At 33.0% G+C, this 26,666-nt stretch overlaps 1 protein-coding gene across 1 annotated transcript in view; it reads right to left on the bottom strand.

The window, feature by feature from the left end:
• Nucleotides 1–26,666, bottom strand: part of LOC114331900 (orexin/Hypocretin receptor type 1-like) — a 1,700,655-nt gene that overhangs the window by 636,828 nt on the left and 1,037,161 nt on the right. Inside the window, exon 6 of the mRNA XM_050658583.1 lies at nt 13,931–14,078. Within this exon, the coding sequence (XP_050514540.1) occupies nt 13,931–14,078 (148 nt within the window). The remainder of the gene's footprint in view (nt 1–13,930; nt 14,079–26,666) is intronic.

The raw sequence follows: 26,666 nt of genomic DNA, 5'->3' as shown, positions 1-26,666 counted from the left end.
CACATGTCTAAACAATATAAACCATTAGAAATTATGCAACGAAAGAATAATCCTATTTTATCATAAAGTTCAATACTCATACATATTTTAAAATTCTAGATAGAATTAACTGATAATATACACGCGCGGTGGTAAGATTGAAACTAATTTTATTACAGTCTCTAAGTAGTATTAACTCAGTGTAATCATTAAAGGAATAACATGAAACGTAATAGTTTTGAAAAATTGCAAGTTTAACACGGCTAAGATAACCTATATTCCAAACAAGGTTTGCAGCTATTACCATATAAATATTATGGTAAAAGAAAATATTTCTTATATTTCTCTATTGTAACACAGAACAAGAATAAAAAACCGCCGAACGCCGTAAAAATGTGTGGCGCACACGATCCTGCTAGAAAAGAGCTGATGAATATTACGTAGCGCAAAAATGGATTTTCATTTTGATGGAAAATAAAATTCTAGTTTTATTTTGTTTTATTTTAAAATATTGTTCAGTAGTATCTGCTAAATTTGAAGTAAAATGCACCACAAAATATCATGATGATGTGAACTTGTCAGATAGAGCTCATTGGTACCTCGGGCGAAAAACATTGGATATTTTATTCATCCATGTTATAATTCACATCTTTGTCATATGTTCCGATGACGGATCAATTGTAAAGGGTTTTTACCCATATATTTTTACTTTGGTGGTTAGCATGTAGATTCTAAGATTGCACTGATGATGATCGGTCAACCGATCGAAAACTAGTTCTGTCTTTGATGTAGCCCTGTATAGGGATTTTAACAAATATACCTTTTATAAAGGATTTTATATTTTTGTAATGGTATACAGCCAACTACAGGAAATTTTTCCTAATGGATTAATTATTAAAGAAACGTTATTAAAAAGTAATTTGACACATATCCAAACCAATTTTGTAAATATTGCTGAACCAGTTACTAAATTCGAAAAGCGAAATATTATTTCATTAGACGAAAGTATTGAAATTATCAATTCATGAGGGCTATCAAGAGAAATGAGGGATATCAAGAAATAATTCAAATAAATAATATTATAAAGATGGGGAAATGTGAAGATAATTTAATTTTATAGATAGAACTAACAATTGTTCAATATTTTAAGTTTTCCCCCTGTACCTTCATGTGAAGTAGAAAGAAGTTATTTTTTTTTTGAAAAATGTGAATTTTTCCGTATATAAACAATAATTGTCAGATAGACCGCTCAGTTTTTCTGTAGAAAATTTAGGAAAAATATTTAATAATGTATAGTTTTAACTGTAATAATAATATAAAAAAGAATTATGATAATAAATATGTATAAATAATAAATGAATAGGTAATAGAAATTTCTATAAATATTGTTTGTGACTTTAGCATAAAATAAATATTTTTTTATTTAGCTTAAATGATTCGACAGCTAAGACCATTGGCAGAAAATATAGATATAATTATATACCTTCAAAACAAGGATTACTGCGTTTTTTATTTATATGCATTAAATGCATAAGAGCATATTTTAGTGCATATTTTAACGGTTGTTTGTGCATATTTGCATGCATATTTTAGGGCTTTTTAAGTGCATATTTCCCGAGCTCTAATGATAACTAAAGGTATTATAGGAATTACTGAGCTTGAAAAACCGTTTTTCCCATAGGAAATAGATTTGAATGTTTTAAAGCCGTCCCTGTTTGAAGATTTCCAAAAGTTGGGAGGTGTTACGTAAGTTGAGATTTTTACCCCTACTCCCCTTCAAAAAATGATTGAACTCGTCCAAAATGCTAACCTTCCTTTGAAAAAATGGTTTAGTCCAACTGAAAGTAACTGAGTTTTTGTCAAGTAAGCATCCCTAAGGATCAAAATCGCTCGGTACTTACGTCGTACTTTTCCTGTCTGTGGCTTCAGAGCGAAGCGCAATTGAGTCCAGTTTTAAGATCTGTTGGAGTAACATCTGCTCCTATGTTGTGACTCGCTTGAAAAGGGCGTAGTCCCTTGCCCCTTAGCCGGTAATGTGTAGAAGGTCGTTTTGTGAAACTATGAAGATCTAAATCTATAGTGAGTGCTCTAGGAAGATTTTTTTACACATGATAATGGATTTATATGGAAAATCGACTACTCCTATGAGTTAGTGACGCAGTTCTAGAAGCCGGTTGTCTTTTGTTTCCTGTCTTATGTATGATGGTCAAGCCCTGATTTCACAGAAGAAATGTGAACCGCCACTTCTCGTGTCGAAAGGACACTGATGTTTTCGTTTCCCGTTCCAGTTCCCAGAGCCCTTTGAATCGAAATAATGAAGAACTCCTTTTCCCGTGTAGTTTGTGACCTGTGACGATGGATTTTGTTAAAATAATTAAGGTATACATTTTTAAATTTTGCAAGGATTCCAAAAGGATATAAAGTTTGTTATTAAAGAATTTTAAAATATAATAATAATTTGCAGTTTGCTTTCATAATGGTAATAAATGACAGTGACTTTGACATTTGACAGCTGCGTCAAATCTTGTGTTGACGTACACTGCTAACCAAAGTTGTTGTATTTAATTTTGATAGAAAAATAATGTAAAGTTGAAGTTTTTTTGTATTAAAATAATGCAAAGTTGAAGTTTTTTGTTGTATTGAAATAATGTAAAGTTGAAGATTTTTTTTATCCTGTAGGAATGTCAATCATTCCCTTTTTTTGTTTAAATAATTTAAAAAAATATGTTTGGAAATATAGATTTTTTTGTTTAAAGGAGAAATAAAGTTTCTAAAGGTTTAAAATAATTAAAATAAACATAGTAAAATGTACCTTCTTTTATTTGTTTTTTGTGACCCTTATTTTGGAAAAATTTTAACTAAATTCTAATACAAATGATGTAAGTTGTAGAGTAGAAGAAAGAAATGGCATAGAAGCCAAAAAAATGAGATAAAGTAGCCCAGTTTAACCCCATAGAGGAGTCAATGATGATTTTCCCCCCCATTTGGTACCCGTAAGTAAGAAAAATGTCCAGTAAGTACCCATATATGAACCAGAGGATTTGTTTCGAACGGCGTCCTGTTTTTTAAATAGTAGAAAGATCCTCTAGTCTGAGTAAGTACCCTTTTGTATTTAGTTATGCTAGTTTAGTCATCTTAACACCCTCCTACCTCCCTTAACGAATCTACGACCCAGCCACCGCACATCAAATGAGCTGTCGTTCGCATGAAGGTTTGCGTGTCTGTTCCTTCTACTAGCCCCATTTAGACCCCCCAGTATTTTTATGGTTAGTTCTTTCCTTGTCCCCATATGAGCAGACATGTAAAACGCTTCACACCTTAGACGCATCTAGAGTCCTCCTATAACCGCTCTTACTCGCATCATAGGTTGAAATTTTGAGTAATTGTCGAAAAACCAAAATTTTCAAAGTTTAGTCACAGAATAAATAACCACATAAAAGCGAAACTCCTACCGAAAACGGTAACCTAATTTTCATGCTCATGTGTCAACGTAACTGGTGCAACCTCACTTTTGCTACTGACGTTCTATTCTGTAACTGGTGCACAAGGTCAAATATTTCGGTCTCCACAAAATTAATGGAAACGATAGTCAGATTCGCTTCTGTGTGGTTATTTATTCTGTGGTTTAGTTATTCAGTTTTTCGGCTATACTGAGCCGTGTGTGTGTCTGATGCCTGACCACTTAGGCACTATTTGAAAGCTTAACTCAACGCTATTCATTTGTTGTTTTTGTAGTTTTCCTGTCTCTCCTTGAACCTAAGATATATACTATACCCCCAGAAAATATGCCGTTTTGTACTTACCCAGTCCTAGAGCTGGCTTATGGGTGGTCAAAAGTCACAAACACTTCTGAATCAGCCCTGATTCCCTCTTAAAACATAGAAAAAATTTTAGATCTGTGTAAAGTTTACACATACTTACATACATACAAACATTTTCCCCTTTTTATAAATAAATTAAGTCAAACTGAGCTCGGCTATTTTTGAATAGTATAACGGATTTTAAGAATTGGACATGCGTTAGAAAGGTAAAAATCAATACAATCAGTATTAGAAGCTCCAGAGATCGAACCTAAGTTGTCGAAATTTTTGGGAGTTTTGGGGACAAGGACGAAAAACAGACCCTAAATGGGGAGGGCCGTAAAATCCACAACCTTGGGCCAAAATGAATGGTTTACATATGGATGGACGAGTCTTTTCCTAAACTTTAAGATAGGGTCTGGCCCATTTTTCAATTCACTCAGATTTAGAAAATCGAAAAGTTCGTGTATGTGTCGTGTACAGGTGTTGTGCGCCACTGGCAAGAACTGCCGTTTTTGGGACATCCTGGTGTATTCTCTGCTTGGATCTTCCATAAATAATACATAATAAATAATTTTTATTAATTTCACGTCTTAAATTAATTATTATTTATCAAATACACTATCAATATTATTTAAAAACAACTCAAAATATTCCTGGAGCCGTGTCAAATATTTAGTAGCCTTGTTTTTCACTGTCTTGTCACCACATTCTGTTCGACAGTGCGTTGTACGACAAAGATAACGAATGTTCGATTTGGAAAATATCACCACGGAGATGGTGTTAATTTTTTTCGAATCCTGGAAAAAACTAACAAGAGTAAAAAACCGCTAGACGCCGTAAAAATTAGTGGCGCACACAATATTCCAGCTACAAAAGAGCTGATATGAATATTACGTGGCGCGACAATGTATTCTCATTTTGATGGAAATTAAAAATTCTAGTTTTATTTTAAAGGATGTTTCTATAATATTTGCTAAATTTGAAGTAAAACGCGCCACAAAAGAGTAACTTTGACACAATTTGCATTTGAAGCTTTTTTGTGGCGCGTTTTACTTCAAATTTAGCAAATATTATGGAAAAATCTTTTAAAATAAAACTAGAATTTTATTTTCCATCAAAATGAAAATACATTATCGCGCTCCGTAATATTCATATTAGCTCTTTTGTAGCTGGAATATTGTGTGCTCCACTCATTTTTACGGCGTCTAGCGGTTTTTTACTCTTGTATCAGGAGTTTTCAAAGTTATTTATAAATTAAATGTATGAAGTTGAATGCAATGTTTATCGAATACACGTTAAGCTTTATAAATAGTGTCGCATGTAGGGATATTATGAGCCACTGGCGAGAACTGCCGTTCTCTGGTAATAAGTTTTTAACGTATACCATATACAAAAAAAAAACCACCGCTAACATACATTATTATGCTTCCAACTGAATTTCTCCATTTTTTTTTTTCAAAAAAATTTATTGGTTTTTTAACCCTAACTTTTTTATTTTGTTTATTAAAAAGTTTGTAAAAAATTTTTTGTTGGTTTTTATAGATCTATAAGACTATTAATATTAAATCCTTTTAAAATCCTCAGTCGCAAAAAGAGATGGCTTTGAAAGGGTTGGTAAAGGTGGTTTTTGCATGTTATTACAAGCTCCAATTGTCTGTATCTCACTCAATTTTTGTCGTAGAAAAAATTTTCGTAAACCAAGTTCTTAAGAATTAAACAAGCTACATACATTTTCATATGTAAACATTTTTTCGTATCTCTGATGCTAATCTTTCTATTCTGAAGAAAGGGGCATGTTTTACCAAACTACAAAAATCGTTATTTGCTTTTAACTCCAGTTTTTTTAAAACTAATTGTTTTAAGCCGGTCAAACTTCTGTAATCTATAAAAAATACATAAATAAAAAATACGGAATAAGGTCGATGACTAATTTTAATTGGGGTGGTAATTAGAGGGTTTTTTCCGATAACTTTTTGACTGACAAAATAGGGACTCACATTCTTTTCATTATAAGTCACTTAATTTTTAAGCTACAGACTTTATTTTTTATTTTTGAAGATAGATCTTTTTAAACATTTAAAATTAGTTTCCCTCGAAAAGTAAAAGTTATCCTCGAAAAATGCATAGTTTTTCCGTCTTTTGACTTTGAAACTACTTAGTATTTGACGAAGAAAAGCTAACATATTATAATAAAGTACAGCTCGATTACTATTGCTCTTAAAGAAAATAAAAAAAAAACACTCTGTTTCTTTTTTAAAAGGTATATACTCGTTAAGTAAAGTTGTTTTAATAAAACAAAAACTTTTTGAGTTATTAGCAGAAAACTGATTAATAACATTGATTTTTTCGATAAAACTAACACTTTCGATAACCAATAAATCGAAAACTAGTAATTTTATCAAAAAAATGTATAAAACATTTTTTGCTTACAATTAATGTTTTTACCAACATTGCGGTCAAAATATAATAAAAAATTTTCACCCCCGAGGTGGGGAGGCAACCACCCCATGGTAAAAGCACCTTTCGGCATCATATAGATTTTGATCCTTGGACTATCCACTACTTATTGTTAAATTTTCAAGTAAATCCGTCCATTCTGTAAAAATTGCGAAGTGAAAAGTTTCAGTTCCTGGACTAATTATACATTTGGAGCTCTATAACTTCTGAACGGCTTAACTGATTTTGATCAATAAACATGAGTTTCAAACGTATTGAAAAGTATTATCTGATACATCCAAGATCAAGTATGATAACTGAACATATTGCAGGAATTATTAAGCTTGAAAAACCGTTTTTTCCATAAGAAATAGATTTGATCATAATTATGAAGCCTATTGCTTAAAAATTCGAATTTTCCCAGATATGAGGTATACACTGTTAGACGCGACTAGAGGCCTCCTACAAACGCTCAGTTATTGGCGCAATTCTTAGGTTGAAATTTTGAGTAATTGTCGAAAAACCAAAATTTTTAAAATTTAATTTTTCAGTTTTTCGGCTATGGTGAGCAGTGTATATATCTCAGCTTGATAGCTTAAGCACCATTTAAAAGTTTAACTTAACCCTATTGATTTTGTGTACTTGCCGTTTTCCTTTCTCTCCTTGAACCTAAGATATATACGCCCACAGCCCTCTAGCTGGCTTACGGGTAGTCAAAAGTCAAAAATTACACCGGTTCTGAATCGGCCCTCACACCCTCTTAAAACACAGAAAAAAAATTCAGATCGGTGTAACTTTTCCAAACACATACAGACATACATACATACAAACATATCCATAAACATTTTCCCCTTTTTAAATAAAAATTGAGTCATATTTCTGAGGTCGGTAACTTTTGAATGGTATAACCGATTTTCAAAATTAGACATCCGTTGGAAAGGTAATGATCAGTGTTATCAGAAGCCGTAAAGGTCGGACTTACATTTTTGAAATTTTTGGGAGTTTTGGAATGAGAACGAAAAACAGACCCTAAATGGGAAGGGCCGTAAAATCCACACCCTTGGACCAAAATGGAGAGTTGACATACGGATGGGTGAGTCTTTTCTTAAACTTTAAGATGGGATTTGGTCCAATTTTCAATTCAGTCAGATTTAGAAAATCGAAAATTTCGTCTATTTTAGTATCGCTTGTAGGGGTATTGTTGTTGGGGTTGTGCGCCACTGACGAGAACTGCTATTCTCTGGTAATAACTATTTTGAAAGATTTAAACGCAGAATGAAAGACTACATTATTACCGAGGGCCGAATGTCCATCAGAATAAATAAAAAGTTTCTTTTGAATTAGATATTTGAAATTGATCACACTAAGTTTTCTCTTTTTTTTACCCCTGTAACGTATAAAATAAACATAAAAGTTTTCAGAGACTTTCTGCTCTCGGTAATAACGTAATTTTTCATTCTGCGTATAAATTTTTAGAAAATAATTACTAGTTTTCTCAAAAAAAAATGAATGCATTTAACTGGCATTGGAGCCTATGCATATCCCACCCTAAGTATAATTTTTTATTGTACTATACTCGTATAACAAAATAAGCATAGTTTTAAGGTAGATACATAATTTATTCCATTTTTTAATAATACTTATTATACTTGTTTTATTTGTCTGAACTTTCATATTTTAAACTTGAATTTAAATATCGTGTTAAATTTTTCACAGTAGCCTAAAAATTTCTTTTAAGCCACTAAACAGGTAATCACAATTTCTCAAAGGAAATGGGTCACTAGTGGGCGTATTATGCTTCGCCGCCTCTTCGTTGCACTGTAACAAAGTGAGCAAATAAAAGACAGAATCTAAGCTGGCAATTTAACCTTAGGCTTTTTGCTTGATTTAACAACACGAAGACTATAGTTTTACAGTATATTTTTATGAAAATTCGTAAGGTGCAAAAATAAGTGTTACATCCTAGCTAACTAGCAATTTGTATGACAGACAACTATTTGAAACCATCGAACAGCTCCAAGAAAGAATAACTGCATTTGGAACAATTTTGGACAGGGTGTAATAAATGGGGCTATCAATTTATGGCGCAGACGGCTTCAACAAGTGGTAAACAATAATGATGGCCACATTCATAATATTTTAGTCAAAGGTTTAAAATTATTAAACTATTTTCATAAATATGCTATTTGTTAAAATGTTATATTTTCCTAATTAAATAAAAAATGATATCTTGCGAATCCGCTAATTTTGAAAAATTTTCTCTTTACTGAAGTGTTCTGGATAGTTGACCTACTAAAAGAGCTTATCCGTTCAATTTTAGCTAAGACAGTTTTCATTTGCAACGAGCTCAAATGCACCGTTACATAAATTTTTTTATAAGTACCTGTACGTCACTTTTAGTTCCAAATTTGCAGTTATGTTGAGGACATGTTAGGCTATTAGTCCTGCAAAAGGGAATTAAATCGGTCAAAAAAACAAAAAAGTTATTTTCAACTAAAAAAATTTACTCCTTTATTTCGGCCCACAGTGTATATAAATTTTTTGTGATAAATGGTATACAACCAGCTACAGGAAATCTTTTTCTTTGTGGATTTTGCCAACTTTTACTAGTCCACTTTCCTCTAAGCGTTTTCAATTTTTTGTACAGTCGCCTTATCGATAGGTGAATGGTATGGGACATTACCGTTGTACCAGTTGGCTACTTCACAATTAGATATTTTTCTATCGGCGTAACCCCTCATCATGAAAACAGTAATTCGCTCTTGTTCATTAAGAGTCAATCATCTTCTTTGAAGAACTTTTAAAAACAGATAAAACAACTGTCAGCTGTCTTCATTTTATGAATACCAAAATCACAGCAAATTCTTATATCCACTGAATTACTTTAAAACTATTTGACGATGTGAAGTTTTATTTCTCTATGATAAGACTAGATAAAATACCAAGTGTTACATATGGTTGAACTCGTATTGAAGTGAGGATCACAGTATTAATACAAAGCGTTGTATTAAAAAAACCAATAGACCAATGATATCCGAAAAATCGTAAATTTGGCAACCTTGCAAGCATCTGTTTTAACATCTCCATATTGCAGAATAGGCGAATTTTGTACAATTTGAACCATCTGATTAAGAAATAATTAAGCGTTTTCAAACTGTTGGTACACTCTGTATTATACAGGGTGTCCAAAAACTCTCCTGACAAACGAAGACCAGAGATTACTCAGATAATTTTAAGATAATTTAACCCAATTCACCTGCACTTTATTTCACGTTAAGAATAGAACATTCCGAAGATAGCCACATTCATTTCTTATGACCGACAGAAGCGCGCCAATGCCACGCCTTATTGATTAAAAAATCGTATATCGGCAGTCGTCAGTCGAGTCCCCGTCGGCACCCGTGCTCAAGAAGTTTGTCAACACTGATATGCATGAGCGTAATGGCTCCAGTACACGTTGGGCCAACTAGTTGGCCAATGAGTTGGGCCAATAAGTTAGGCCAAGTAAGAACATTGAATACATGGTGATTACACGTTGGTGGAGTTATCAGTCTGCATTAACCTTTCTTAGTGGCTAAACAAAAAACAAACTCTGATTATGGATATGGATGTGGAGACTGTAGCAGCCGCAGGAATTAATTTGTTCAACGCGTACAATGCTTATAGAAAATTGTACAAGTTGATTACAAGAATAAACTTCCTCACTATTCCAAACCGCCATTGTAGCTCGTAAATAGTCTTTTTACACCGAAAAAAGTATTAATATTAAAAGTATTAACACAACCTTAAAATTAATACTTATAAACAGTATCAGTATTGTGAGAAGACAAAACAAATATTTTAAACTCAACGACAACAACGTGTTCATAACCAAACAGCTGTTTGCCAGATCACGAAAGTTCCAAAAATTCTTTGATTTGTGCACCAAAAACCGACAAAATTCAGTTTGTATTGGCTGACCGCCAATCGCAAACTCATGCCAAGTGCTCCTGTACACGTTGGCCCAACTCCTTGGCCCAACTGATTGGCTCAACGTGTACTAGCCCCATAACGTTCTATTCTTAACGTGAAATAAAGTATAATCCGAAAATGCTCCCTTAAGGGAGCTAGAGGTCTCTGAATATAGGCCTTGTAAGTAGTTTTTTTTAACATCTCCAGAACGCTTCTATTTAGAAAAACGGAAACTGGTATACCTATTTATCTTCCAGAGAAAAATCTATTCTATCAATAGCGAATTTCTAGTACCGGTCATAGGCGTCCGTTTTGGGTAGCTCAACGGGTATTTTATCGCATAACTGTTTTACCTTTAACTTTTAAGCATTTTTAATACTGGATTATTAAATTGTGATGTATTCTACTACTAAACGGTTCTCTTTCCTTAGTCTGTTGGATGCACCGTTTTCTATAAAAATCAAATGAAAACATTTTAGTTTTCTAAATTTGAAATTTTTTTTTTCAAAAAAACGGGTATTTTACCGGCCCAAAGCAAGAATAAGTTCTGGTATTAGAACACCTCATAATTTAATAATCAAGTGTCTTAGAAATTAAAGACAAAAAGTTAAGCGATAAAGTAACATCTGATCTAACAAAAACGGACGCCTATGACCGGTACTAGAAATTCTCAATTAATGAAATAGGTTCATCTCTGGAAGATAAATAAACCTACTAGTTTTGGTTTTTCTAAATAGTTTTTTATTGAATTTTTTTTTCAAATTAAAAAAAATCATATCGATTTTTGTAGAAGACGGTGCATCCTACCCACTTAAAACAAGAGTACCTACCTACACTTTAGCGCTACAATACGCCACAATTAGATAAGCCAGTGTCGAAGACTATTAAAAGTTAAAGACAAAAAAGTTATGCAATAAAAGATCCGTTGCCCTACTCAAAATGGACGCCTATGGCCGGTAGTAGAAATTCGCAATTAATGGAATCAATTTATCTCTGGAAGATAAATAGGCGTACTAGTTTTAGTTTTTCTAAATAGAAGCGGTTTGGAGATATTAAAAAACCGTACTCACACGACCCCATTTTTAAAGAGCTCTAGCAATATGAGGAAGCATTTTCGGACTATACTACTACAAGAATTGGGTTAAATTATCTTAACATCATTTGAGGAATCTCCGGTCTTTGTTTGTCAAAAGAGTTTCTGGACATACTGTTAGGTCTGGATCCCGCATACCAAAAAAAAAGTTGATTACTAGCAAGCTGAAAAGTTGTTAATAGAGTAAGGGTGTCTAGTCGGACAACCTTTGATATATTGGAACACTGGAACAGGGGAAGTTTTAATTGTGGAACAGGTTAAAAATTTGGAACATCAGACTACGAAAACGTCAGATGTATTTTGTCCGACAGAACTTCCATTTGATTTGTTGCCCTTTCATTAAACTCTCATGCAAAAATCAGACTGCTATTACTAACCAACATGATTTCTCTCATTTGACATGTTCTTCGTGTTCCACTCATTAAAAGGCCCAGTTGGTAATACACGCCAGTCTGATTTTTGCATGAGAGTTTAATGAAAGGGCAACAAATCAATTGTAGTCTAAGAGCTAGTGAACCCTCCGACTAACGGTCGTCCTGTAAGGCTAGAAATTTGTCTAGTGATTATTCATAGCACACCAAGGCTAAAAACCATGACCTGGCAGGCATCAGCCGTGCACGTGTATCTACCAGGTGAATCGAAAGGTGCAAATTTAGGGGGTAAAATAAACTTTCTCCTGTAAAGTTTAAATTTAAGTATGTATGTGTTGAAGTAAGTCATTTAGAAGGAATGTGTACAATGACAGGCGATTCTGAAGAGCATAAGACCTTGCCAGGCGAGGGGAAATATTAGGGGGTTTTCATAAAATTATCTTTTTTGCATCGAACAAAGTTTTTTTAGGTTTTTTGAATCATTCCAAACAGAAAAGGTCTTTAGTGACTTTTCTCTTAGGGTGATAGTTTTTGTTATATGTATAAGCGATTAAAAATTTTGAAAATTGCAAAATCGGCAATTTTTAACCCCAAATTGGACATTTAATTAAAAATTTCAATGTTGCCAAGGTAGGTATATATTCTTTAAACATTGGTTGATGAAATCCCGAAGAGTTTTTTGCAATAAAATATCGAAAACCTCTTTGTTTTTTAATTGCTAATCAAGTGGGAGCGACACTGTAGTATAAATGAGGACGTTTGAGTTTGCATAAATTCATTATCTCGAGAATGGGCAAATTTGAAGAGAAATCCTTAGACAGGTCGATTTTTATTTTAATATTAGGGCTTTTTGGCATATATATAATAATAGTGACGTCATCCATCCGGGCGTGATGACGTAATCGATGATTTTTTTAAATGAGGGTAGAGGTTGTGTGATTGCTCATTTGAAAGGTTATTTAATTCTATATTCAATAATATAAACCTTAACATAATTATTTATACAGAGTGTACAAACAATTTTTTTTCTTTTTGTCTAAATTATTTTAATAAAAAAAATTTTTTGTACACCCTGTATAAATAATTATATTAATGTCTATATTACTGAATAGAAAATTAAATAACCTTTCAAATGAGCAATCACACAACCCCTACTCTTATTTAAAAAAATCATCGATACGTCATCACGCCCGGACGGATGACGTCTCTAGTATTATATATATGCCAAAAAGTCCTAATTCAAGAATAAAAATCGACCTGTCTGAGGATTTCTCTTTAAATTTGCCCTTTCTCGAGATAATTAATTTATGCAAACTCAAACGTCCTCACTTATACTACAGTGTCGCGCCCGCTTGATTAGCAATTAAAAAACAAAGGGGTTTTAGATATTGTATTGCAAAAAACTCTTCGGGATTTCATCAATCAATATTTAACGAATATCTACCTACCTTGGGAACATTGAAATTTTGAGTTAAATGTCCGATTTAGGGTTAAAAATGGCCGATTTCGCAATTTTCAAAATTTTTAATCGCTTATATAATAAAAACTATTAACCTAAGAGAAAAATCTGCAGGACCTTTTCTATTTGGAATGATACCAAAAACCTAAAAAAAACTTTGTTCGAGGCAAAAAAAAATAATTTTAGGAAAAACCCACAATCTTTCCCCTCGCCTGGCAAGGTCTTATGCTCTTCAGAATCGCCGTCATTGTACACATTTCTTCTAAATGACTTACCCAAACACATACTTAAATTTACACTTTACAGGAGATAGTTTATTTTACCCCCTAAATTTGCACCTTTTCGATTCACCTGGTAGATACACGTGCACGGCTGATGCCTGCCAGGTCATGCTTTTTAGCCTTGGTGTGCTATAAGTATCACTAGACAAATTTCTAGCCGTACAGGACGACCGTGAGTCGGAGGGTTCACTAGCTCTTAGACTATTGGTAGTTCTGTCCGACAATATACATCTGACGTTTTCGTAGTGTGAGATTCCAAATTTTTAAAATCTTCCACCATTAAAACTGCCCCTGTTTCAGTGTTCCCATATATCAAATTTGTCTGACTAGACACCGGTAAACTATTAACAAATTTTCAGCTTGTTATTAATCAACTTTTTTTTTCTTATGCGGGATCCAGACCTATGTATGTATATTTAAAGGAGAGATTGTAGAATCTACGGAATTTTATTTGTTCATTTAGGCTAAATTATAAAACTTTGAACGAGACAACACAAACTTTGCCAATAATCTCGAGACATTACATATTAAATAAAACGGAACCAAATAATACTTACCACATGCCATCGCCACGATCCAGATTATCCCGATAGCTGTTTTTGCTCTCCCCGTTGTCGATTTAAACTTGAGAGGAAAGCAAATGGCGTACCAGCGGTCAATGGAGATAAAGGTTAACGTAAGCACAGATACAGTTACGGAAACGCTCTGAAACAAAGAACACTATGTTTATCGTTTTTATAATGACGAGATTTTTAATTTCAATCAAAACTTAAGCAAACTACACATAATTTCCGAATGAATGCAACATACAAAATTTTCCCTATCTAATCTTATTAAGGCCATCGGTACATAATTCGTAAATCTTTTACGGCTATCCCTACTTTTTCTGTCTTTACACGGCAAATTACGTGTAGTAAAATTCACACTGGTATGGATATGTAAACCTTACTAGAATGCCATTGTACTTGACAATGTTATCATTAACTTTAGAGAGATGGCTTTTGAATGTTCTTGGATAACTGATATTTGTATAATTGTAAATTATTAATTCAGTTAATATAATATGTGATAATTTTTTCACTAATTACGTATTCAGTGATTGTAATAATTTATATGTACAACAAAACTAATACTCAATCGAGAAAAGAGCAAGAGTGTTCAAGTTATTTTTTAATAATATATTGTTACTATGGAACGCTTACAATTTTGAACATCTTAACAACAAAATACTTGGATCACAGAATATATCCTGATGTATTCTCTGCTTGTATCTTCCATAAATAATAAACAATAAATACCTTTTTATTAAGTTCACGTCTTAAATCAATTATTTATCAAATACATTATCAATATTATTTAATCTACAACTCAAAATATTCCCGATGTCATTTCAAATATTTAAAACTGTCACTGTCTTGTCATCATATTCTATTTGACTCAGTGCGTTGTATGACAAAGATAGCGGAATGTACGATTTGGAAAATATCACCACGGACATAGTGTCCATTTTTTTCGAATCCTGAAAAAACTAATAAATATTTTTAAAAAATTTAATTGCAGAATGAAAGACGAAATTATTATCGAGGGCCGAAAATCCCTTAGAATAAATAAAAAGTCTCTTTTGAATGAGATATTTAAAATTAAAAATCACGCTACATTTTCTCTTAGATTTTCACCCTATAATTTATTAAAATAAACATTATAGAAGTCGTTAGGGACTTTCGGCCCTCGGTAAGAACGTAATCTTTAATTCTGCGTTTCAATTTTTAAAAAATATTTATTAGTTTTCTCAGGATTCGAAAAAAATAAATCCCCATTTAAATACCATTGCAGCCGAAAATATGTACCCATCCCCTTAAAGCCTAATTCGACAAGTCACGCAATCTGCTCAGGAAATTTATCGATATGTAAACATTTAATGACGATTAATAAACGTCATTTTATTTTTTATAGACCACTCAAACATGCTGTCAAGATTATGTCAATATGGCGGCTGGGAGGGAAACATAAATTTATTCTATCAGTTCTTGATGTGTTTTAGATCACTTTAGTTGCATTTATTTGTAATTTTGTTTTGCACAAGGATTAATTTAACCTTTTTACTGGAATAATCGAGAATATGCTTCATTTCTGTTGTGTCTTGAAGTGTGTAATGCGAAATAATCGCAATAAACTTCAGTTTTGTTGGTTACCATCAGTACTACATTTTAGGCAGAAAACCAACTGAACTAAATAAGTTATGATCTGAGAGATAAAAAAATGGTTAAATTTAATAATAAAGCTATAAAATTTCCTATATTAATGCTAAATAATTAACTAGGGTACCTACAAACAACATTAATTGTATTGTCTGCCAACAACTTTCGAAAATAATCACTTATCTTTATTTATTCACTGTTTAAAACTAAATATGTAAAGTCGTTCAAGTACTTCTACAACTAAAAACTGCACAAAATCAACAACAAAATGTTCTCAAAATAAAACTAGAAAACTACTAAAGTGGTAAAAAAATTTAAGAAACACAATATCAAAAAATAAACAAATAATAGTAGGGGAGCAAAGTATGTGCACAATGTGCAGTCACGCGAGCGTTATGGGGACCTATTGGGTTGTGAAGAGTAGGCCTTAAAACCGAAAAAAGTCAAGTAAAGTTTTTTATTTTAGTGGGCGCTTGCCATTTTTTAATTTAATTTTCCATTTTTAACAATTGCTTTTTTTCCGATTATAACGCCATCTATTCATAATTCGAAAAAATGGTTCGAATTAAAGTTACTTATTTTTACGTAAGGAATCCAAATCTGAAATAAAAAATGGGGGCTCCTATTTAAGATTTTAAAGTAACCCCCCACCCCACCTCCGTGAGGGGTCGTGTTTGGTGCCATTCGATAGAATTTTAAAAATATTGAATAAGTATATTTAACAGTTTTTTGATCTGATGTTCATTTCGAAAAATATCGCGGGATTCGTAATTAAAATAATAAATTTACCCCCACCCCTCTCCGTGGGAAGTCGTGTTTGGTATCATTCGATAGATTTTTAGAAAATATTGAACATATATTTTTTAGTTTGACGATTTGTCATTCATTTCGCGAAATATTCGCTTTTTTCTTGTGAAACTTTGGGACTTACACATTTCCTTACGTCCGGCTCAAATCGTCAGATTTTTGAAATATACTCTTTTGCATGTAATTGACTTACCTTATCTTAATCTGACAATTTCGAGTTTTTTTAAGGATAAATTTTTTTTCGGGCCCCCTTAACGAACTCCCCTGTGTTAGGAGATAATATATGGTAGAGGTACATCTGCAGGGTACCAGGTTTCTCCCCATATGCTAATTTGACGCGCTCGAGTAACTGCAAAAATCCCCGCTTGGGCTCGTCTACCATAAAATACGTTCGTTCGCGGAGCTTGACGCGGACTTCTATTCATGGCATGCTACGCTTGTCGTCGACTAGTCCCTGACTGTCTCTGCGAATACGCTTATTAATTTCCTCCCAGCGGTGACATAAACGTCAAAATCTTATAATGGCCTATATCTTTTTTATAACAGCTTCAGAATAACTGAACCGATTTAGCTAATTTAGTTTTTGAAACATTTGTAGAAATCCAAGGAAGGTTTAAAAGGTGAGAAAATGTGATGAAATTGTAAAGAAGATGTTAATAAAAACAACAATGTTATTTTTACATTTAGTTATAATAAACTTTAGATTGACGTCACTAAAAACTGCAGCTATATCCGAGTCTATTTATTTGTTACGTTGACCGCGAATGAGTTCGAATCCCAACCAGTGAAAACTTTTTTATTTTTAAATCACTAACTTTTATCTTTTATTGTTTTAAGTATTATAAGTGATTAAAAAATCAATCAAATTAAAACGTAATAAGTAACCAGTGTGCAAATCTTCCACATTCATTTCATGTATTATAACCCGGGAGCAGTCGCGCCGTTAGAAAAAATCTAACATTTTATTCTTTTCCGCGATAACTTGATGGAAAATTTTGCAACAAAACTTTCCACTTGTAAGTGCCTCGTGGAAGGTTGTAGTAATGCGTAACTATTTTTTTATTGAAGTAATAATTCTTTAGGCGCGATTGAGATTGACGGTGAATTTATATTGATCTGCGCGCATGCGCACACCGACAGTTTGGTATTAGTCTTTATACGGGCTCTGATTGGGTGTTGAAATAATTTGTCAATAATTGTTCAATATGGAGGTTATCGGTAAACAAAAATGTTGTATAATATATTAGTTTTTATTGTTGTGAGGACAGAAATAAAATCAAATTTATAATTATAGTGACTTTTTAAATATTTTTGAAAAGCCACAGGTACGTAATTCTAAATGTTTCAGTTGTATTCCAATAAAAAATTATCGTCATACCTATTTGGAAAATGTAAAAAAATACTGTACTTACCTAGTACTTGCTATGCTATACCCCTAGTAGGCAATGCTTTAATTTACATAATCTGATTACGAACAAACTTTCTACAAATTTTCATCTAATGTATCGTTTTCTTACTCTATATATTGTTGTATTTTAATTCGACAAAAATCAAACTAATAAAAATTCACATAAACAAAATGTCAAAAAGTTGTTCAGTTTGTGTATATTCCCACATGACGTATACGCGAAGGTGGTGCAGTTTGAAATCGCTTCGACTCTCGTACGGCGGGATACACGGGAAGTAGGTTCAAGCCCAATGCAAGTTATATCATTTTTTTTTATTTTTTTTATAGATTTTATGATCTTAAGTATATTATTATATAATTTTTTTCAGAAAATACGTATTTAATTAAAATTTTTGGCAACAATTATTGTTCAGAAATCATTTGTGGCATTTTTCAATGTGTGTTGTGTGTGTTTTATTCTTTTATTTTTTTAATTTTTGGTATTCTTTTAATAAAAATTTTTGGAAAGTAGTAGAGAAACTGTTTAAAGTATATTGATTTCGTTGAAATCATATAATAGAAGTATAACTTCTTACGTGCGTACAAAGTACACACATTCTTTTTTTTATTTTTTTGTGGAATTTATGGCTTTGTGAGAACCAATTAGCTTTATTATTGTTAGAAATAGATATTTTTAACATACCAAATAAATGCAAATATGATAAAATAGAAATTTGTTTTAAAGTCGTATTTAAGTTCCTATTTTTAGATTTAAAATAATCGCGCGACTACTTATGTGACAGAAGTGAGCGCGACTGTTCCCGTCTCGCTACTGTGACATAGCCTGTAATTTTTAAAGCGAACACTTCGGGTACCCAATCTCCTTTTATTCGTCACAAACCAGTAGTTTCATTTTGACAATATAATAGTCAAAATAAAGCAATTAACTATAAATATAAGATAATAATGAAAATATAAGTAATGAATACATTCTGTATTATATTTAACACATTCGATCTAGTCCTGTCGCCAGGGGGGGTACAACGGCCTTTTTAATTCAGATGGACTTACCCAAGTTTTTTTTATGTATTTTGGCCCGTAGAACACGAATTTTTTGGGTAACAGTTGATCCGGATGTCGATAAGGTTGTTATAAACAAAGAAGTTGAGGAATTACATAATAGCGATTTCTGGCAAAACAAAACAATTTTTTGTATTTTCTGGGTCATTCTAACCAAAAAATGTTCCTATAAGTTTTTTCGTAGGATGCATAGTTTTCGAGATAAACGCGGTTGAACTTTAAAAAAATCGAAAAATTGCAATTTTTGAACCCGAATAACCTTTGAATAAAAAATAAAATAGCAATTCTGCTTACCGCCTTTAAAAGATTAAGTCAAATTATATCTGTTTTGATTATTTGCATTGCTAAAAATTTATTTTTTGATTGTTAAGAAAAGCTATAAAGACATAGTGTTTCCCGTGCCTAATACATGCGTTTAAATGCATGCTACGTAGAAATAATCCCGCTTGCACTATTACCTACTCTACCTATTCGTTCGATTTTAAATGAGAAATCATTGAAAACATCACTCAAGCACTAGGTGTTTATAGCTTTGTTTTAACAATAAAATAATCAATTTTTAGCAATACAAACAATTAAAACCGATATAATTTGACTTGAACTTTCAAATGCGGTAAGCAGAATTGCTATTTTATTTTTTAATCAAAAGTTATTCGTCTTCAAAAATATTAATTTTTCGATTTTTTGAAAGTTCAACTGCGTTTATCTCGAAAACTATGCATCCTATGAAAAAAATTGTAGTAACATTTTTTGGTTAGAATGGCCCAAAAAATATAAAAAAATGTTTTGTTTTGCGAGAAATCGCTGTTATGTGATTCCTCAACTTCTTGGTTTATAACAATCTTATCGACATCCGGATCAACTGTTACCCAAAAAATTCGTGTTCTACAGGTCAAAATACATAAAAAAAACTTGGGTAAGTCCATCTGAATACAGGAGGCCGTTGTACCCCCCCTGGCGACAGGACTAATCACACAAAGTGACAAAATCGGCTAACACGAAATAGTTTTCATGTACCTACCATAACATTGGACAGTTTGATATCCCTATATATGCTCTGAGCTTCGCTGGTGGCGCTCCTAGCGGATTACTAATTCAACTTTCACCGGTAATTTTTAAATTTATTATTTAGTTGTTATCGCTTAACATTTACAATGCAAAAAATAATTAAATTGTAATCGATTTTTTTAAGATTTTGCTAATCATTTTGACGTTCTATTGATAAAATATGAATTTCTTACTTCGGATACTTTCACAACTATCGTGTAGATGGCGCTAAGGTTTTTAGATTAAATTATAATTACATATTACGGAACATTAAAAAAAACTTAAATTCAGTATTTAAAACGTAAGTATATTTAAGATAAAAATATATACCACAGCTTTGACCAACTAATATTTTTTATAACTAATGTTTTTAATTTTAATTTTAAATTAATCACTTTGACATTTATGTCAAATTTCCGGTAAACGTTTACAGACTTGCCACTACTGGCGCTCGCGAATTTGTAAATATCCCCTCTACGTACGAGCTCACAGCGTATACGCTCTGAGCTTCGCTGTTGTCGCTCCTAGCGTATTAGAAATGCAACTTTCACCGGCAATTTTTAAGTTTATTATTTAATTGTTATCGCTTAATATTTACAACGCAAAAAAGTAAATAAATTGTAGGTAACCGATTTTTTTAAGACTTTGCTAAGCATTTTGACGTTCTATTGATGAAATATTAATTTCTTACTTCGGATACTTTAACTCCCCCAACAACAATTTTGGAATTTTGCGCTTTTTTTAGACGAGACCATAATTTGTTTAAATGGGGATAACCGGCGAATTCGTATGTGGCTAGTTGTGCGCTCTTTTTGGCTCTCGCCCCACACAAATTCGCCGGTTATCACTATTTAAACAGATTCTGATCTTGTCTGAAAAAAGGACAAAATTCCAAAAGAGTTGGGGGAGCTCTATGTGTTTTGAACGTACTGGAGGCGGTCCAAAACATGTATAGGTTGTAGCTGAGGAACCCTTATTGGTCGACGATTCCTCAAACCTGAGTCTAAAATTCTTCTTCTTATTGATGACAACGATACTCTGACACCTGTAGCATGCCTGAATTCTCTTTGAAGGGATGGTACAGACATCGAAGAATTTCTACGAATGGAAATTCTGATATATTATCTATTCTGCCGATCAATGGTAACTCGGGGTCTACCAGACCGAGCTCTATTCCGTATCGAGTTTGTCTCCAGGAACCTATTTCATATCCGTGAGACATCACTCTTAGAAACACCCACTCTTTCCTCCACGAACCGCTGTGAATGGCCTTCTTCAACTGCATCGATAACTCTTATACGGTCCAACTCAGAAATTAAAGTACGATTCATTTTTAGTCACGTTTTCAAAAATTTCACCAAAATAAATTTTTCAAATGTTTACACCTTGGCAAAACCAGGTCAGTTAAATGGGTAATCCAATAATATAAAAAACCAAAAATGGTATATTTTTTATAAAAAAGGCTCTTTAAATATTTGATAAAGATACGGCTTTATAAAAGCGTAAACATCGTGAATACGAGGGGTGATCCCTAACTTTTGAAACTATGTGTATATCTATGTATAATAATAATAAATCAGAGGGAGTTAATAAAATTAGAGGGTGTCAGAAAAAAATGAGGGTAAACTATTTTTAATGGGAAATAAGCCACAATTTTACCAAAAAATTATTTTATTAACGTTTCGAAGCCCAAATCGGGTTTCGTTGTCAAAATACAAAATACTACTAAACTAAACAAAAATGTTGTTGCTAAGTAAAAAAAATCTTCTAATAATTTATTTAATCTGACTCATTTATATTGGCAATTCAGACGTATATTATACATTTTAAAGAAGAAGACTTTAAAATGATAACGCCAATATTTACGAGTTGCGTGTCAGAAAAATTGACGGTGTCAGAAGAAATTTGAGGGTGCCAGAAAAAATTGAAGGGGTCAGAAAAAATAGAAAAAATCCGGAAACATTGGAAGTATATACGATAAAAAAGAAGGACGTAAAAAAATAATACAGTGACTATAAGGCACAATTGATTGTATTCCCTGTCGCATGGCGACGGGTAAAATCACTAGTCATTGTATGTTTTCAGAAACTACAGTTAAAGATCATTTTGTAACAAAATATAAAATTGATATATTATATATTTTTTAAGTGATATTGGTACCAATGAATGCTGCAAAAGCTGTGGATTTAGTATAAGATGGTTGTAACCAATAATATGCCGCTCAGGAGCTTATTAGCTATGAGCTATTATACAGGTGTAAGTCGTTAGGCAGTTCAAAGGGCCATTCAGCGGTTCAATCAAAACAGCAACAACACTAGAAGGTCAGGATCAGGCCATAGTACATCTGTACGCGATTATTGATTTTTTCGTTTATTGTATTTAAAATTTTAATTGAGCTTTAACTAAAATCGCTTGAACGACTAGAAATGACAATGAGAAAAATTTTCAAAACGCAATATTCCCGACAGAATAACCTATCGATGAGGCTGTTATGGTTGAGTTTGGTATACGTTTAGATGTCAGTACTAACTTGGTTCTTGTGGATGGAAGTTTTATGACAGAGTCAAGGTATGTACACCATTATAAATCATATATAATAACAAATTTTGATCATCATAGTACCTTCTGCGTCGTTGATAGGACCTAATTTATTATTATAATTAATTTTTCGTGTCCCCACCGTGCTAAAATCGTCAATGAATACTTAGAAGACGTCGGGATTGTCCTTATTAGTGCGGCAGATTCGTGCAAATATTATAAGGATTGTGCATTTAATGATAGAAGCATATAATTTGGACCACATATACTACACATATAAAGATTACACATTAAAATTAGATAGGAGGCCATCTCAGATTTTGCGTTTTACAAAAATGGCGGGGATTCAAAATGGCGACTATACATATGTGACTAATAGTGCGATAACTTTTGAACGGGACTTTACATTTCAACCAAATTTGGTACATAGGTCCTTTTTTTGATGCATAAGATCTAGGTCTTGAACCGGAAGAATCGGTTTACCATAAGTTGTGTTTATCCTGGTTTTAATGTAAAACTATGTTGTTTTTTTTTTTTCAATTATTTCATCCTGTATGTATTAATTTTTCAAATAGGTAATACGGCCATTAGAAAGAGCGTAAAAATATTTTTTTAGTTATGTTAACTTTTTAGTTATGTTAATTACCATTTATTAAGTGCAAAAGTATCTTAACATGTACCTATATGCGGCAGATTCGTGCAAATATTATAAGAATTATGGTGTATTTAATGGTAGAAGCATATAATTTGGACCACATATACTACACATATAGAGGTTTAAATTTAGATACGAGGCCATCTTAGTTTTTGTCCCTTTTACAAAAATGGCGGGCATTCAAAATGGCGACTATACATATGTGACTAATAGCACGATAACTTTTGAACGAGATGTCAGATTTCAACCAAATTTGGTATATCGGAAATATTTCCTAAAAAATATATTTACACTCTTTTCAATGGCGTTATTACTTTTTTAAAAAATTTATATATACAGGGTGAAAGAATTGAAAAAACAAATTATTATTACATAAAAAAACAGTAAAAACACAAATTCTGGTAAACTTATTCTTCCGGTTCAAGACCTCGATATTATTCATCAAAAAAAGAACCTATATACCAAATTTGGTTGAAATCTGTAGTCTCGTTCAAAAGTTATCGTGCTATTAGTCACAATAGATAGTCGCCAATTTGAATCCCCGCCATTTTTGTAAAAGGTAAAATCTGAGATGGCCTCTTATCTAAATTTGAACCTTTATATGTGCAGTATATGTGGTCCAAATTATATACTTTATACTTCTATCATTAAATGCACAATTGTTTCACATATCGGCTGCACTATATGATTTGGCCAGATGGCAGCTCCGACCTTAATTCAATCGAATATCTATGGGAAACACTGGTAAGAGGAACAAAATTTCGACTACCCCAGCCAAACAACTTTCCTGACCTTAGTGTGGCTCTTTAGAGAAGGGTGAATTGGTCCAACTTTATATTCAAAATGTAGTTAAATTTTATAGTTTAGTTACATAGTATAGTTTTTCAAATTGAAGAGGTATATTTTTTATATTGACACATAATCTAGTGCCTGCATAGGTACTACTGAATTACTTTGATTTCTTAATTTAACGAATGAAGACGACTAGGTTAGTCATAGCTACAAAAAACAATTAATACAACGATGTAATATAACAATACTAAATCGATTGTTGTCAAACTAACATCCATCGTATAAAAAAGTATAGTTGGTCAACACAATGAATAAATTTATTTGATTCTAATTGACACAGTCATCAGATGTCACCACCATTTCTGTCAGGGTTGCAGTGTCACGCGTATCTACGATAAATCCAAAATACATAGACACCAAGTTGGATACGACCCTATTCATAACACACCAACTCGCATACATATTAAGGTACTAGTACACTTTAGAAGACCAAAGATAAGCATATTTTCAAGATTTTTTTTTCTCAAAATCTTTATTAAAGATGAACATAAAACTTTTTACATATTAATATCTAAATCTTAGAGAATACAAAACATATATATTTTTTCATTAATGCACGTACACTAATATTGTACAGGGCACCAAAGTGGAGGCCTCGAAAAAAAGTGGTTCCGATGGCGGACAGTTAATCTCAGGATTGGGATCTCTGAAACAAAAAAATCGTAAGGCACTTGAAAAAGGAAGGTTTCTTACATGACAATTTACCACCGTTAGTGAAAAATTCCGCAAAAAAAAGATTTTACGGAAATTTGAAAAAAATTTGTGAAAAAATCGCCCGTCTTTCTTCAGTTTTTCATGGTTAAAAAATATTTATTTTTTATTTTTTGGTCAAATTGTGGTAAATTGTCACGTAAGAAACCTTCCTTTATCAAATTCAGTACGATTTTTTTGTTTCAGATATCACAATCCTGAGATTAACTGTCCGCCATCATTTTTCGAGGCCTCAAATTTTGCGCCCTCTACAATATTAGTGTACGTGCTTAAATGAAAATAGATATATTTTTTGTATTCTATAAGAGTTAGATATTATTATGTAAAAAGTTTTATGTTTATTTTTGATAAAGGTTCTGAGAAAAAAAAATCTTGAAAAAATGATTTATTTTTGGGCTTCTAAAGTGTACTAGTACCTTAATAAAAATAAATACAGGGAAGGATATTAGTGCAGTCACTGAAGGTTTTTACCTCCGATTTCGTTGAACCTCCATAGATTTTCATGAAAATTGGTGAGTAATTAGAGGATACCTCAAGAAACAAAGGTGATATGAAGCCAACATGCGCTTTTACCCTTGGGGTGGATGCCACCCCTTCTTAGGGGTGAAAATTATTTTATTAAAAATAATACGATAAGTCCATAGAGGGACAAATTATAAACAAAATTTGTTATAATAAATGAAGGTTTTGCTTGTTTTCGATAATAATAATAATAATAATAATAATAAGCCTGTGGGAGTTTTTTGTCAGTTCTTCTATCAGGCGCGGCCCCCTGCGAATGGGGGATGCTTTCTGGGTATTCGTAGCGCCAGTACCCAGAGAGTAGCAGGGATACTTGCCGTGGAACAAAAACTGACACCTGGCAGTAGGTATAAAATGCACACCCATGAGAATGGAGAATAATAATTTATGTTTAGGATCGCTGCCTGGGGATCGCCAGGGCACGTCTGGAGCCGGCGCTGGACGTGACAGCATGCGGGACGTCGGTGGCAGGGTGTTGAGGAGGCGGGCCCCTGTCATACAATCAGCTACAGCCCAACAACAACAACAACCACAAGCGAGCCAAACAACAGCAAGAGCTCCACCCGCTGAAGGTGCTGCGCTGGAACATCAGCCGGCGCTCACTCAAGCGGGACGACCGAGGCAGCGCATGAAATGGACTGTGTCCATTAACGAAAGCATTTTGCGCTCCTATTATAAGGTGACAAACTTCGGTCAAGAAACGATCGGCTACAGACAACAGCTGTATGCCGAATTTTGCAGGGAGTACCCAGATATTCAAGTATCGGAGCAAAGAGTATCAGATCAATACCGAGTAATCATAAGAAACAACCTTATCCCAGAGGCTAGACGCAATACGATCAAAAGCGAAGTCGAACGGGAGATTAACAACCAAGGGCTAGTTTTAGATCAAGTCCCTAATGAAATCCTTGATGAGCAGATCCCTGAGATTCCCATACCAGAAACTCAACCTGACAATACACAGCAGGAAAACAACGAGTTGCGCGATAGTCTAGCAAACGAAATGGCGCGTGCCGTACAAGAGTTTAATGGAACAAATCCACTTAGCAGACCACCGCTACCACGAATAAACTCTTGTAAGAAACTAGGTGCGCTGTTACAAATTGTGAACACTGAAGTCCTACCCAATTATGTCGTAGAAGCCCACACATTGGAATATCTGCATATGCTAATCTACTGTGCAGCAACAGCAATTGCTAATGTAATGGGCGTTAAGATCAGAACACGACGGGGTACTAATAACGGAAGGACTGGTAACAGAACTGCACCCTGGGAAAAGACTTGTCGGAAAAATTGAATTACTGCGTAGGGATATTGGTCAAGTTACAGAATATGTAAGAGGTGTAACAAGTAGAAAGGTCATTAAGAGAGCTGAAGAAATAATGCGGAGCACTGCAAGACACTCGAGATACGATCCAGAAAATAACACAGCCCAACAGTGTCTGGATACATTAAAACAAAAACTCTCCGTCTATTCAGGACGATTAAGAAGGTAT

This window comes from Diabrotica virgifera, chromosome 8 (assembly GCF_917563875.1).
Source record: "Diabrotica virgifera virgifera chromosome 8, PGI_DIABVI_V3a".
Lineage (NCBI taxonomy): Eukaryota > Metazoa > Arthropoda > Insecta > Coleoptera > Chrysomelidae > Diabrotica > Diabrotica virgifera.
This window is presented reverse-complemented; position numbering and strand designations above follow the sequence as displayed.